This window comes from Cheilinus undulatus, linkage group 8 (genome assembly GCF_018320785.1).
Source record: "Cheilinus undulatus linkage group 8, ASM1832078v1, whole genome shotgun sequence".
NCBI lineage: Eukaryota > Metazoa > Chordata > Actinopteri > Labriformes > Labridae > Cheilinus > Cheilinus undulatus.
Window position 1 is genome coordinate 27,091,359 of NC_054872.1, and position 16,259 is coordinate 27,107,617.

General features: G+C 39.5%; 2 protein-coding genes and 1 long non-coding RNA gene across 4 annotated transcripts in view; 1 reads left to right on the forward strand and 2 right to left on the reverse strand.

Annotated features, from left to right (window-relative positions):
• The first annotated feature begins 2,131 nt into the window (after positions 1–2,131).
• s100t (S100 calcium binding protein T) lies at positions 2,132–3,516 on the forward strand. Its single transcript, XM_041793368.1, has 3 exons — positions 2,132–2,182; positions 3,103–3,265; positions 3,352–3,516. The coding sequence occupies exons 2-3, from the start codon at positions 3,104–3,106 to the stop codon at positions 3,514–3,516; spliced, it is 327 nt and encodes a 108-aa protein (XP_041649302.1). The 5' UTR covers positions 2,132–2,182; position 3,103.
• Positions 3,097–3,794, reverse strand: LOC121513560. The gene is made up of 3 exons (XR_005992217.1): positions 3,709–3,794; positions 3,344–3,480; positions 3,097–3,182 (listed from the first exon to the last, which is right to left on the reverse strand). It is a non-coding gene; the product is annotated as an uncharacterized LOC121513560 (long non-coding RNA).
• Positions 3,795–4,382: 588 nt separating this feature from the next.
• Positions 4,383–16,259, reverse strand: part of chrnb2 (cholinergic receptor, nicotinic, beta 2) — a 42,844-nt gene continuing 30,967 nt past the window's right edge. The window contains exons 6-7 of one of the 2 annotated variants that reach the window (XR_005992216.1): positions 6,055–6,697; positions 4,383–5,095 (exon numbers count right to left, since the gene is read on the reverse strand). Coding sequence is in view for 1 of the 2 variants with exons in the window: in XM_041793367.1 (XP_041649301.1) it covers positions 6,545–6,697 (153 nt within the window). In the remaining variant the exon portion in view is untranslated. Of the gene's footprint in view, positions 6,698–16,259 lie in introns of both variants that reach the window. The other variant, XM_041793367.1, reaches the window with a different exon arrangement.

Here is a 16,259-nt window from a genome sequence, read left to right on the forward strand (position 1 = left end):
TAATAAATACCATGAGGGATTTTCTTCAAACTTTGCACAAATATCCACTATGACTCAGTGATGTACTGTTATTTAACTGACATCATTGGTCAAAGGTCCAGTTATTGGGCCTCATGTTCATCCCTTATTTGTGAATGTAATACATCAAGAATACTTTGAGGGATTTTCTTCAAACTTTTCGCAAATATCCACGATGATTCTAGGATAAACTGATTAAAGTTTAAGGTCAGAGGTCAAAGATTATGGGCCTCATGTTCATTCCTTGCTTTTGATTTCAATTCTCAAGAATACTTTGAGGGGTTATCTTCCAACCTTGCACCGAGGTCAACCATGTCTCAAGGATGAACTGATTTGTTTTTTAACATCACAAATCTGTCAAGTGTTTGGCCTCATTTTCATACCTTGCACATAAATTCAATAGCTCAAGAAAACTTTAAGAGATTTTCTTCAAACTTAACACAAATAGCCACCATGACTCAAGGCTGATTTGATTTGCATTCTTAGCTACAGGTCAAGGGTTATTGGCCTTATGATCATCTATTGCTCAATATTTCAGGAACACTTTAAGAATTTCTTCAAACTTTGCACCAAGGTCAAACATGACTCAAGGATGAGTCAGAGGTCGTTATTGGGCCTCATGTTCATCCCTTCCTCGTAATTTCAATCTTTCAAGAATACTTTCAGAGTATTTATTAAACTTTGCACAAATAACCATCACAATTCTCTGATAAACTAATTAGTTTGAGGTCATAGGTCAAAATTCAAAGATTATGTGTCTTATGTTAATCCCTTGCTTGTGAATTCAATACCTCAAGAATACTTTGAGGGATTTTCTTCAAACTTTGCATAAATATCCACCAATGTTGAACTGAGTTGTTTTATTGACATCATAGGTCAAAGGTCAGGTTATGGGCCTCATGTTCAAAAAAATACTTTTAAGGATTTAACTGTGCACGAATATCCACCATGATTCAGGCATAAATAAATTTGACTTTTGAGGTCATTAATCCAAATTCAGGAATTGTGTACCTCATGTTCATCCATTACTTGTGAATTCATTATCCGAAGAATACTTTGAAGGATTTTCTTCAAACTCAAGAATTTCGCACGAACATCCATCATGATGCTAGGATAAACTGATTAGATTTTTTTAAGGATCACTTGGCCTCATGGTTGTCCCTCGCTTGTTAGGTTTTTATGAACCATACTTTCCACCACTGTACTATTACGATATGGAAATTGTGTACCTCGTGAAGGCATATAACCACCAGGCAGTAGTTTGCTTTACATAAATTTTATTTTTGAAATGAGTGCTGAAAGAGAGCTTGATAGAGGCATGAATTTACAGTTTTATGGGAGGCTCAAATGTGAAGTTATGATCAAAGAGAGCTCCTTAGTTTCTGACAGGATTGATGTCAGCTGTCAAGGCCCCAGGCCTACTCTTGGTAAAAATAGGAGCTTTGAGAATTGAGCATTTGTCCTTAAACTGACAGTGCTTCTAGGTTGCTCAGGCCTCCAAGGTATATCTGTGTGTCATCTGCATATCAATAAAAGTTTGTCCTCCCCCATCTGTTGCTAAAGGGAGGTTGTTAGGTATCTTGAGGAGGGCCGTCTCTGTTATGACGAGCTCTCAAACAAGATTTCAATTTCTCAAGATGTGAAGTAAGAAGCCAACTTTTCAAAAACTTTAGATAAATGTGATTGGTTTAAGATAAAAACAAGGAAATTCCATCAAATTTGACAAATTAACCCCTCATAAGAGCATCAGTGTCCACACAGGCTGACACCTGACACGAACATTTCAAGCCTACTAAGACATTTGTGGTCAAATTAGGGGTACTTCAATTTCCTTAATGTCTCGCTGCAGTTACGGTACCATTAGTGTTATTTGTCAATATGACAGAGAGTGGGATGAGGGGGCAGGTGCATCGTCCTTGTGGCCATCCAGCAGGTGTCTGATGCGTAAATAGAGAAGGAGGAGAGGAGGGGAGGGGGTTGGGGGTAGGTGGTGGGGAAGGAGATGACCAACAGGAAGGAGGGCCAGAGGAGGAAGGGTTAGGTGGGAAGGGTGGAGTGAGGGGTGTATTTAAGACGTCGTCCACCTCATCCTTCACATCAGTCGCTCCCGTCTTCTCTCTCTCAGCAACCTTGACCAGCAGGCCAGCACCCATCCACCAATCAGGTAAGAAATGATGAAGAGGTCAGACTTCAGCACTCAAACTTGTGGATCTGAGGCTTTTTTGAAGTATGCTCTGAAGGTTGAAGCTAATGTTGACTGTGGGTTAGAAGTCTTCCTTGTCTTGTATGAAGTAACAACAAAGGCAGGAAGAACTTTGTATTTATGCACTGATAACATTAAAAAACATCACTCATGATTAAGAGTGTTTTCATATCAGCGTGTCTGATATTTCAAGCTGCAGCTGATTGATGAGAACTTTGTGTGCATGAGGAGATGTAAGATGTGATTGACAGCCAGGAAAAGTCCTCACAGTTCAGAGGTGATGTAGGTTAAAAAAAGGCAAGGACCTACACCTGTCTCCAGTGTTTTCCACCATCTGATTTAAAGTAAAAGCTGGATCAGGTTGCTTTTTTGTGTCCTGGATACATCTCCTCCTCCTCATTCTCCTCTGCTGCTGCTTCGGCTGTTTTACCAGCTTAGAGTTTCACTCTTATCAGCTGGCTCACATGTCCTGCTGCTGACTGGGCCTGACTCCCAGAGGTCCTCTAGCTGTGGCAGAACGACAAACTGATAGAGGATCACTTTATCTGAGGCGCAATCTTATCAGGACCACTAGCAGGAAGGAAACACTCCTGATGTGGAAACAGTTTGAGCAGATCTGCCAAATACCTCTTGTGTCACTCGATTGATATGCCAAGACACCACATTGTAAATACATTTCAAGCTGTCAGTTTTGCCCATTCATCCATCCATCTTTCTGTCAGCAAATCTAGCATTGAAGAATTAAAAAAGCATCTGTGTTCAACCAAGAGAGGCTTTAATCTGTATTGATTTGCAGCAAACTCATCCCTCATGCCCCTGAGAGACTTTTACAGGCGCAGTAATGACCTTCTCCTCCTCCCTCCCTTCCTGTTCTTCTCCAGAATGTCTTTGCCCAACTCAGAGAACGCCTCCACCCTGGAGAACGCCATGCAGCTCATGATCCAGACCTTCCACAAGTACTCTGGAAACGAGGGCGACAAATACACACTGAGCAGAGCTGAGCTCAAAGAAATGCTTACCTCAGAACTGGGCAACTACCTGGGGGTAAGGAGATTAACATTAAGCAACATGAAACTTGTAAAGTAGATCAGGGGATGTGATTTCTGTTCTATTTTTCCTCACACATGCAGAACGCCCAGGATAAAGAGGCTGTGGATAAGGTGATGGGAGATCTTGACTCCAACAATGACGGGGAGGTAGATTTCACTGAGTTCATCATCTTGGTTGGAGCTCTTACTGTGGCCTGCAACGACTTCTTCCTGGAGTACAACGAAAAACAAGAGAAGAAGAAGTGAACACAGCCCCGACTGGATGGTGTCCACTTTGCAAACATGCAAGTTCCAGGGAGGAAACAGCTACTGAAGGAGATATGAAATATAGAGAGGACCCTTCTGTTGTGAAATCCACATGCACAATCACATTTTAAATTCTCATTGCAAATGTTGATTGTGTTTTTGTTCTTTTAATCCCATACAAACTGAATTTACCTGTCATTGTTGAAAATGTGAATACATCTCCATTTCTTTTTCTTGTCATGAGTTTTGTAGCTCAGCAAAGCAAAGGAATGTCTCCCTGGAAAGAATAAATGTGAATTTGTGAACAGTATAATATTGGTTGGACTTTTATTGGAGCAGAGAGGACATGTAGTGGCCACCAGGTGGCAGCAGCAGGCTCATATTCAAACTAGTTGATCTGACTAGAGAGTTTTGCCTTTACCTCTGAAGGCTGCCTTTCTGTTTCTAGTGATATTCAAATGGAATTAATAAAATACACATCCTAGTTTGCATTTAGGTCTAAAAAACTGATCATTACCTCTGTTGCGGTGCATTCCAGATACAAAAATTAGGTTTCACAGGTTCCATTTGTACCTATGTTCCTGTTTTTTCAGCAGAATAGTGAGAACTTGAAGTGACCTTGGCTGGGCCCTACACCCATAATTGTTTTAAGAATTTAAAAAAACAATGGTAAAGTGCAGGTATGTAAGTTTGTGCGCGTGTTGATGCAAAGGAAACAACCAGCTTCAATATTAGAAAGGCAGGAAGCGTTTCTTTCTTTTGCTCTATCCTGTGGTGTAAGATTCATGGGAAGTTTGAGTGATAAGAGACAAAAATAATAAAAACATGCCACACAGACAGACACTTTGCTTAATCTGAACCTACAACCTTTATTTGGACTGGTTAAGGTGTGCACAGGAGCAGATTTGAGAGTCAGGAAGGAGAAGGTGAAGATGGGAGAGGAGAGGGGATTATGGGAGAAAAATTAAAAGAAGAGAGGAAAGGTCAAAGAGAGAAAGAGAGGAAGAAAAAGAGTGGGCAGCAGCAATTTTTTAAATCCATGTGGAGTCGTACAGCCTTCAGTTTTTCACAGGTCTCTGAGAGGCTTTTTGCACTTGTTTTGGGATCTGTTGGGGATCCCCGTTTGGAAAATCCCATCCGCCAGAGACACAGAGAGAGAGAGTGAGAGAGAGAGAAAGCTCAAAGTCCAGCACTTAGCAGAGCTGGCTGCACAACCATAAAAAGCTGGGGAAACTCGCAGAGAGTGACAGTGACTGAAGATTAGAGAGCATTTTCAGTTTTATAGTGGCTTTTATATGCAGTAAACAATGCTTGAAGTCATTTGTCTCTGCCTATCCTGCTATATTCCTTTTCTCTTTTGCTGTCCCTTTTTTTCAGCTGCTACATCAACATAAAATCAAAAAACTACAACCTGCCATTCGCCCTTCACTTCTTGCCTGCATCTGTGCCTCATCGCCTGATCCGCCTGCCTCGGCGTCTGCACTCTTGTCATTCCTCTCTCTTGTTCATTGAAAATTTAATTCACCTCTCTCCTCCCTGCGTGCCTGAAAGATGCCTTCTGCCTCCCGCTTGGTCGTCCCTGGGAAATGCAGAGATGAAACAAATCAGCCAGTCCATGATGAAAAGGAGGAGAACGGCTGTAATGACTAGGTGTGTGGATGATGCGGGGAGCCGTTTCTCTAATTGGACTAAATGTCAGAAATGTGTTTGTCCGTAGAAGATGAGATAAGGGGGCGTAGGATTGGAAAGGGCAACAGAAGGTGGGGGGATGCACATACAGTATGCTCTTCTGAACATTGTATCTGACAGATGTGATAATGTAACGGGGCACGCATACACATACACACGCATACTTGTATTCATATGCTCTGAACATTACATACTGAATTATGAAAATTACATATTAATACACATAATAGCTTCAATTTCATGGTAGAACTCCCACCTTTCCATCAAAATAATTTCATACTGATCTTTGCTCCATCTACACTGGCCTCTATATACTCCTATATTTCTGCAGATCATATAAGAGGTCCTAATCGCCATCTTGGCTCAGATTCATCAGTTTCTCAGGAGCTAAACTCATCTGACTGCAGCTGAGCGCTCAAGCACAGCGGGTTGCTGCTTCTGCTGCTCTCCACTTAATGTGCACAAGTCTCTAAGCAAAAAACTGTCCATGCATAATCTATGACTTTATCCCCATGACTTTCATCTAATAATGCAACCTGACTCTCTTTTTAATTCTGCTGCATGTGTTTTCCAATGCAATCTGTTGCCTGTACACATTTTGTGTTTGTGTGCGCATCACAGGCTGTGTAACACAGTTTATATCACATTCTTGTTTTAACTATACAATCATACAACACACCGTAGCCTCTCTTTCAGTAAAAGACCCCTGCATGAGCTAACACATAGAGAAATCTTAATAATATATTCCTAAAGCTATACTGTGGTAAGCCGCTATGCTATGATAAAATATACTGAATCAGTTCACCAACATAGTGGATTTCTGAAAAAATAAAATTAATGTATAACAACCTTAATCTGAACCTCCCTTCCCTTTCTGATTGGCTCACACTGACAGCTGTCAATATCATGAATGAGTAATGTCACGGTTGAAGGCGGGCATGTCTATCAAGCAGTCAGCTTCGAGCAAGAAAAGTCGGCTGGCGTGAGGTTCAACAAGAAGTGAATCAGAGCGCCCTCGCTCCCTGATTGGCTGAGGAAGAGAGCAGGGAGGGAGGGACCTTTCCCACCAGAGAGGGGAGGTCAGTCCATGAAACATCTGGAGGTACGAGTCTATGATGGTGTTTTCCTTTGTCTTCATACAAGAAAAACTGTTGTTCTTTGCAAAAAATCAGTACTATAAAGGTAACGGGTGTGATTGCTGTTCAGTTACAGTTCTGGTTCCAGTCCAAAGAGACACAATAAAACCCAGACCAGCACCCCCCACCACCGCCTGCTCATGTCCTGCTGTGCTGATTGGTCGGGGGAGCTGTCTGTCAGCGTGTTCATGGCGTGGGAGCGGTCAGCCTGGCGGGCTGGTTTTGGTCTTGACTGTGTAATTCTGGAAGAGTGGCTGCATGAACATTCCCATTGTGCCGAACACACACACAAACACAAAGATCCACAGGAAGAGGCGGTCAATCACCATGGCAACGTACTTCCAGTCCTCGCTCACCTGTGGACAGGGAGGAACAGAAAGATTAAGGTGAGCAGAATCAAACTCTCTCCCTGAGCAGGAGGAGGGAGGGGGGTTAATGGAGGTGAAGGGTTAATGTGAGTGGAGACTTGTTCCGCCGCACAGCTCTGATGAGGTCAAACACTCGAGGCACTGAGGAGCAGCAGGATGTGAGGAACAGGCAAGAGTGATGGAGGGCCGAGAGACAGAGGGTGTGCTGACACTGTAACCCCGGCGTGATGACTTGGGGAAGCAGAGGGGAGGAGGATCTGACGCTGTGCACTAAGCAAGGAGAGGGAGGATTATAAAGCATGGCAACGGGATGGTTACTATGTGTATGATGGACAGAATTACAGAGGATTGTTAATTCCCGTGTCAGTTTCTTTGAGTCCAGGAGAGAAGGCTGATCTCCTGCTATGCCTTGAGGGGAAAGCGATAAAACATGCCACCCTCACTCCATCTCTGCTCCTCTGTTCCAGTTGTGCTCGTTCTCTATGCTCACGTCATTCCGCTGCTATAATTACATGTCTGCGTTGAATATTCAGAGGGCTGTGATTGCGTCACTGGATCCGTCTCCTTTGCTTATGCTCTGCTGTAGTCCTCCCATGCGTTTCTAAAGGTAGATGTAAACTGCTCTGCTGTAACGCTCGGCCATCACTATAACATGATATGACACTGAGCGGACAGACCTGTGCTGCTCATGATGTGCTTTATGATAGGTAACATATGCACACATCGCAAGATGATTTATGCTGAGCTTTTATACACACACAGACAAGATAATGATTCATTTTAATATGGAGAAAAGCCCAGGCAGTACATGAGCACGCCAGTATAAAAAGGTGGCATCTGTTTATCACAGATGTAACTGTGTTGTTGGCAGGGAACAGCAGAGCAGTAAACTACAGCAGCATAAAGGATTTATTGGCAGCTTCTTTTGCCTGAATGTTACCTGGTCGCTTGAGATATAAATGCAGTCAAACAATGCAACTTATTCAAATGCACTAATGCCTCCTGTGACTTAAAACTACACCTTTAAACTCTTAGAATAAGAGACCCAGTAGAAGTTCCTACATAATGACCATGGACTACTTTGTTGTGCAGAAATGATGCATGTTTCAGTCAACAGTTACCTCCCCATTTAAAGACCAAACATTAGAATTTGTCTCTGGCAACCTGAAAATGTATGTTAAGTCTAAATTGTATAAGGACTAGATCTGTTTGAGTGTCAGGAAAGTGTAACCATCTCTTTGTAAATATAATATTTTATGTATCTCCATGTGTTTCATTCAGCTCTGAGCAAAAACAGATTTGAATTTCCCTCAGGATTAGTCTTTCTGTCTATCATCTCTAAATATTTTATCTGCAAACTGCAAAAAATATCATAAAGGAGTTAAGTCAAGTGAATATATGATACGACAAGTGTGCAAACCATTAGTTGCCTATTTACAAGTCCAACATTTATGCATAGGACCAAATCTGATTCAGCTACTACAAAACCAAGAACATTCATTTGGTGCATGGCCAGTAGTAGCTTTATGATTTCTTCATTTTGTTTTTTTAGGGGTAGGGTTTATTTGGGTTTAACAACCATGTCAATAAGAATGGCAATACTGCATACAAAAATCAAAGTCGAAGGCAACACAAACAAATCTGTGAGCCAAAACAACCAGACTAAAATAAAAGGTGATAATCCTCTCCTTGTTTTTTTTCGCTATGAGCAGCACTACTAACTTTAAGCTGATTTCCATTAAGAGATGGAACAAAATAATGTTTTCCTAACTTGATATACAATTGTCTGATGCTCTTTACCCTATAAAGCCAGTTGACTAGCAATATGGGTTGTTTGTCACATGATGCTGAATGTCTGCTGGGGGCCAGGAAGTGGGGGACAGCCATTAGGAATGAATGGGAACTGAGGAAACTAAGTACTTAACACTTCTAATTGGACCTCTATACTGCAATAATCATCAGAAAATTACTACATACATCAATATCATAAATACTCAGTCCTGCAAACCTCCTAGCATCTAGCATTGTCTAGTCAGCGAAGGGAGACGAGAGTCTGGAGGAGTCTTGAACTGAGCTTTTAATAGAAACTGCGATGTGCTATCAACCAAATAGACCTTATGGGATAAGCAATCAAGACATGAGCCATTCACGAACGAGCCTGGGCTACAAAACGGCTCTTTTACAGCTGCTAACTCCCATTTGAGGACTTGTTTCCTTACCCCCATTGTTTGTCGTTATTTAATCCACATTTAGAAAGCCAAACTGTTATCAAATGAAGAGCCGTTTGGGAGCCAAACAACCCGCTCTACAGAGCTGAGCCAAATGATCTGGATCTCTAAAAAGACACTGCACAACAAGAGACGTTGGAGGTTGGTGAGACAAACTTCAGTTGAAGAAACACGGGTAAGATTGTAGTTTAATGTGCTAAACCAAGGCAAGACTATACTGAACCAAACCGGACCACTTTGTAAAAACAGACCATAAACAAGTTTTATGACATGGTTTATCAGACTTTAAACTGAGCCATTTTAAATTTCTGCCCATCGCCACTTCTCACTGAATTTTTAAGCTTTTAAAACTATTTTTTCCTGAATATTTTACTATTTTTGGGACGCAAAAGTAGCCTAAGAATGAAGAATTTTTATACTTTCACACTTTATGCTTGGTATAGTCATAAACAGCTCAAAACATGGCCTATCTGGTGGCAATCCCCTATGTAGAAATCCTTATTGATGTAGAGTCCTATTAGGGACATTTATTTCCTCACTTATCATATCTATCATTTTATAATTGTCTTGCAACATATCAATAACCACAGAATTACTGCATCGTTAGATTACGGTTAAAATGGGCAACTTACTATGCAATACAGGTGTAATGGTACAGAAAAGTTTTGGTTCGGTGAGTACCTCGGTTTCAAAGTCACGGTTTGGTACAATTTTGGTACTGCAATTGAAGTGAATAAATAAAATTCTTTTTTTTTTTTTTAATCAAATTGTATTTAAATAAATAGGCTGAATGAATTACATTGAAATTATTACCTCCACCAAGGAGGTTATGTGATCGGCAGGGTTTGCTAGTTTGTTTGTTTGTCTGTTAGCAACATAACTCATAAAGTTATGGTAATTTCCAGGAAATGTCAGAAATGGCATAAGAATTGATTAGATTTTTGGAGCAATCCAGATCACCGTGTGGATCCAGGAATTTTTAAAGGCTTCTTTACTATTGGGAGATAGGGCTAATGGCGGAGGTCTGCGCTCTCCAAGTGCTTTTCTAGTTAAAGAGATAGTGAACACTTTAACATTTTTTTTCAGCTGTGCACTTGAGTATCTGACTGAACAATGATAAAACACATCAGTGCTGCTGTTAGTTCTGAAATTTGCACCAAACTGATAAAAATCTGCATTTTACAGCTTTTAATTAGCTCAAATCTTTTCTGAAAAGGTGGGGATTATGTGACGTAGAATCCTACCATCAGTAGGTTTCTAGGTCACAAACTCTAAATAAAAGGTAGAATGTTACCGCCTCTAACTGACTTTCCCATTCAGAGACCACTCCTATCCTCTCTTGCCCGCACCTGCACTGCTTTGGCTCCGAGACTTACGGCTGTAGTAACGCCGGTGCTGAAGCCAACAGCCCGAACAGTTAGCGCTCAGGACTACCACGGTCCACCACCACACATTACCCTGATTCAGGGGACTCTGGAGCGAAAACTCCTCCACCGCAAAGTTTGCAACGAGGCAGCAGTGCTGTGACTCTGTCTGTGTCTTTCTCTGACAAGTGGATGTCACTGTCACTCCCGCCTCATCTGGAAAACTCCGGTCTTTTTCCCCATTTTTGAATTATTAGTTTTTTTTTTTTTTTATACTTATATTTTATTGTTTTTCAACAAAAACATAACATCAAAAACAACACCAAAACATAATAAGACATTGCCAGACATAAAATCAAAATACAGATTTCAATACAAGTCTAATGAGGATTTAACACAATCAGCTGTAAATAATCAGAGTTTATGTTAAGGGAGCGGTACATGCATTGTAACAATACAAGTGTCTAAGGCAGACCACCGGGGATGCTATTTATTCTTCCAAGTATAGCTTCCATTTAGCCCATCTTTTAATGTATAAGTCTTTTTTCAATCTCAATAAGAGAGTCAGCCTTTCCAACTCATGAATTTCCTTAATAATATCGATCCAATTGTCTGTTGTGGGGGGATCTATCTGTAACCATTTACGGGTTATGGCCTTTTTTGCTGCTACTGTAAATATTTTCCACAAGTATCTATCAGATCCTTTTATTTCTTCAGGTACGTCACCTAAATAAAGTGATGTAAAATTCAAGGGGAACAACTGTCCAAGAATCTGTAGCATAATTGTCCAAATACCTTTCCAAAACAGTTGTACCCTAGTGCATCTCCAGAAAATATGTAGGTGGTCTGCCTCATCACATCCACAGTTTCTCCAACATTTACATGTCTCAGCTCTGCGATATCTCTGTAATTTAGGAGTAATAAAATAGCGGATATGGTTTTTCCAACCGAACTCACGCCAGTACATAGAACAGGAGGTTGTGAATATAGTTTCACACATATTTTCCCACTGTTGTCTTGTAATTGATTCATTTAATTCTTTCTCCCATCTTGTTTTTATATAATTTGTGGTATGTCCTTTACCGTTTGTGATCCCTTGATAAAATTTGGAAATAATCGAATTAGTAGTACCTTTATATGCTTTAATAGTTAACTGTATTATATCACTAAGTTCTTTATTTGTCTCATTTTCTTTAACTATTTTGGAGAGATAATTTCTTAATTGCAAAAATCTAAAAAAGTCTGAGTTTTCCAAGTCATATTTTTCTCTAAGTGTTTGAAAACTGTGCAATGTATTCTTTTCCATTATTTTACAGTAAGCGGTGATGCCTCTATTTGTCCAATACTTAAACCCACAATCCATACTATTTGGTTTAAATTCTGTATCGTAGGCCACCCATCTCAGTTGTTTTATTTGCGTCCATAGATGTAATTGTTTTATAATATCAAACCAAACATGTAGAGTGAAGGAGACATATTGATTCAATTGATTCTGGTAGGTTAACATTAGTTTATGGTCTCCAATCATTGCTGGAATTGGTATACCTTTAAATTCATTCTCCATCTCCTTCCATTTTGCTTCATATCCACTTTCACACCAAAAAAATACAGTTTTTAACTGAGCAGCATGATAATAATCCCTCAGGTTGGGGAGAGACATCCCACCTTTTTCTTTCCTGATCATTAATGTGCTATATTTTATTCTTGGTTTTCTGCCGTTCCAAATAAATCTAGAAATTTGCTTATCCCATTCATTGAATTGTTTGTTCGGGACTTTAATTGGTAGTGACATAAACAGATATAACAGTCTAGGTAAAATGGACATTTTTATAACTTCAATTCTTGCACTAAAGCTAAGTAATGATGTAGACCAATTACTAAGATCCTCCTTAATTTTCTTGTTAACAGTTTCATAGTTTTTTCTATATAGGTCATTGGGACAATATGTCAACCACACTCCCAAATATTTGATTGCTGTTTGAGACCAGTCAATGGGAAGTCTCTGTCTAAGTTCAGTCGATGGCCTGTAGGAAAATGTTAGTAACTGTGTTTTTTGAATGTTGAGTTTATAACCTGAATATGTACCAAATACCTCAAGGAGATCTAAAAGGACAGGTAGGCAGACATTTGGATTATTAATATAAAGCAGTATATCATCTGCGTATAACGCTATTTTGTGTTCTATGTTATTATGCATAATTCCTTGAATATTAGAATCTTCTCTTATTGCTTGTGCTAGAGGTTCAATGTAGAGTGCAAAAAGAGTTGGTGAGAGGGGACATCCCTGACGAGTGGATCTTTCTAATCTGATCCGATCGGTGAGACGGCCATTTATTTTAATTCTTGCTGTAGGAGCAGTATATAATATTTTAATAGTATTGATAGATTTTTTGGTGAAGCCAAATCGCTCCAAAACCAGAAATAAATAATCCCAACTAACACAGTCAAAAGCTTTCTCAGCATCAAGACTGGCTAGCACAGCACTTGTTTTAGTTTCTCTTAGATTTTGTATTACATGAAGAGAGCTAATATTATCTTGTACTTGGCGACCTTGAATGAATCCAGTCTGATCAGTGTCAATTAGATCAGAAACAAAGGAATTCATCCTCTTAGACATAATTGAAGCATACAGTTTATAATCCTGATTTAAAATTGAAATTGGTCTATATGAACTACACAGTGTTTTACTCTTGCCCTCTTTAGGTATAACTGAAATAATAGCTTCAGCCCAGGAAGGTGGTGTAGATAGATTTTCCAGTGTCCAGTTAAATGAGTTAAGGAGTACTGGATTCAGCTCTTCTCTAAATGTCTTGTACCATTCAGCTGGTAAACCATCACTTCCTGGTGTCTTATTATTTTTTACTTTTTTTAATGCTGTCTCTAATTCTTTCATTGTAATTTGTGCTGTAATGCATTTGTTTTGCTGTTCTCCAATTGTAGGAAGGTCTAATGAATTCAAGAATAATTTTATCTTTTCCTTACATCCTTGTTTTGGTTGTGAATAAAGTGCCTGATAGTATGTTTGAAATGCAGTGTCTATCTCATCTAAGTCACTGTATAGTTTCCCTGTTTTGGGATCCTCTACTTTAAACACTGACTGTGACACCTGCTTTTTACGAATTTTTTAGCCAATAGTTTAGTAGCTTTTGGACCTACCTCATAATAAGACTGTTTAAGAAATCTATATTTTTTCTCGATATCTTCCTTATATATATCCAAAATTTGGGTTCTTGTTTCTTGAATTTTAAGCATTGTTACAGGGTTCTTATCTTCACTATGTTGTCTTTCTAATTCTTTTAGTTTATTTTCGAGTTCTTTAAGTTTTTCTTCCTTTGATCTTTTCATTGCTGTACTAAGAGAAATAAATTTTCCTCTTATTACTGCCTTTAGGGTGTCCCACAGTATGTTTGGATTAGTTTCACCATTATCATTGAATTCCAAAAAGGTCTGAATTTCCTTTTTTATTTGCTGTATAACTGTTTTATTGTTCAATAGACTGGTATTTAATCTCCAAGTGGTTTTCTTTGGCCTGTTATCTAAATGTAACTTTAGGAAAATTGGTGAATGATCTGAAATGTCCCTGGTTCCAATATCACAACTGAGGATCCTGTGTCTGTCATTTTGAAACATGAAGACATGATCTATTCTAGAATATACTGCATGGGGGGCTGAGTAAAAGGTATAACTTTTATCTAAAGGATGTAAATCCCTCCAAACATCAAATAGTCCATTTTCCTTCAGTCCCTTCCTCAGTAATTTTGTCAAAGGGGACACAGTCCTCTTGTTATTAGTTGTATCCAGTTTTCTATTTATTATTGTATTTAAGTCTCCTGCACATAATAATATTCCTTGTGTTTCTGAAGCCATCAGTTCCAAAATCTTCTTCATAACTTTGAGATCACTTTGTGGAGGCAAGTAAACACAAAACAAGGTGATCAATTTATTCTCCAACTTGCCCTGTACTAAAATATATCTGCCATCACTGTCCCTGATCTCCCTAACAAGTTCAAAATTAACTGAATTATGAATTAATATAGCGACCCCTCTTTTATGACCTGTCTTGAAGAAACTATAAAATGTGTTCTTATATCCAAATCTTTTTAATTTTTCATGCTCCATTTGGGATAAGTGCGTTTCCTGTAGAAATATGATTTGGTTTTTTTCCCTTCTCATTTTTGACATGACTCTACTCCTTTTCACTGGATTATTCAAACCATTTACATTCCAGGAAACTACTCTATAGTTATTAAACTCCATGATTAAGGTAAGTTTAACTGTACTGGCAACATCAACATAAAAAAGAGAACTGTAAAAGAAACAAGAACAATAATCACGTTTAGAATTATTACATAAATGACTTCCAACTTCAGGGACTTACACTGCCCTATTACCTTCACAAGACCCTTTCTGTACAGGTGGAGGATCAGTCCTACATCATGCAGGGGCTCCCTTTTTGCAAACAGCAAACCGTCCTTTATCGTTGAGCCAATCATTCCATCTCTTTTCTTTTCTTCCCGGTCATTATTGTTTTATTTACCACGGGGATTTATAATGTAACAGTCACTAATTGATCATAAAATAAGATAAATTCCCATATTTATCTGCATGTTCATGTAAAGTAAAGGTGAGTTGGAGTGTTCATATTGATAGTTAAATGATCATCACTGGTGATGAGGGTGTGTGTATTTGTATATGTATGTGTAATGTATCTGTGTGGGTCAGCAGCAGCAGCTGGGGACTCAGGTGTGTGTTTAATGTGTATGTGAAGATTGTAACATAATATTACTAGTCAGTGTTGAAGCAAATGAAAAATGGAAAAAAAAATCCTCATATACCTCAGTCTTTTTCGTTTGTATGTTTTATACTTGCGGTCTTTCAAAGTCCTTAAGCCTCGATCGTACTCGTTCGGCGTGATCTCCGTCTTTCTTGTTCCAGTGTGCGCCTTGTGTGAGTCTCTGTTCCCAGTCCGGGTCGGTTGTCTTCGGCAGGTCCACAGAGTAGCCTCGCTTCCTCATATCCTGGGCTACTTCAGCTGCACTGTTGTAAAGGCATGCTCCGTTTTCCCAGTGAATCCTCATCTTTGCAGGATATGGTGTCTGGAAACGGACTTGTTTCTCCTTAAGAATCTTCTTAATGTCTCTGTATTCCTTCAGTTTATTATTAACCTCGGTGGGAAAATCCTGTGCAAATGAGACCGTTTTACCTTCGCAAGTGATCTTCTTTGCCCATGCCGCTTTGAGAATTTTGTCCTTAGTGTCATATCTTTGGAAGTTAACCAGAATGGATCTTGAGACATTTTCATCTCGGGGTTTCGGGCCAACTGACCGGTGGGCTCGCTGAATGAGCAAGTCGGTGTTCATGTCCAGTGGAAGTTCTGTCTTCAGAAACTTTTCGATGAATGTTAGCATTGAGCTACCCTCCGTGCCTTCTTTAATGCCGTATATGCGTATGTTATTACGGCGTGACCTTCCTTCTAGGTCCGTTACCTGAGCTTGGAGGATTTTTTGTTGTTTTAAAGAGTGCAGCAAAGCGTCCCTTAACTCCGTGTTAGCTGATTCTGCTTCGTCTACCCGCTGTTCAGCTTCGGTTAGCCTTGTGCCATGGTTGCGAACGTCAGCAGCAATACTTTGTAGCTTATGAGTCATCTCCGTTTTAAAGTTGCTGAATTCTTGTTTGATGTCATTCTTAAAATCATTTTTGAAGTCAGATAACTGCTGCTTAAGCTCCTTTTTTAGATCTTGTATGTCCGTGCTCAGAATTTGTATAGCTTTAACTGCGTTCAAGTCCCCGTCCTCACCGTTAGCCTCCATCCTCACCACGTCGGTTTGGTTATCGTTCGTTTTGTCCTGTTCTTGTGTTTCTTCTTGATTTTTAGATTTCTTGTTTTTACCTCCACCCATCTTAGATCAGTATAGTGTCAAGTCAACCCAAAATTCGTGTTTTGGTGGGGATTTCAAC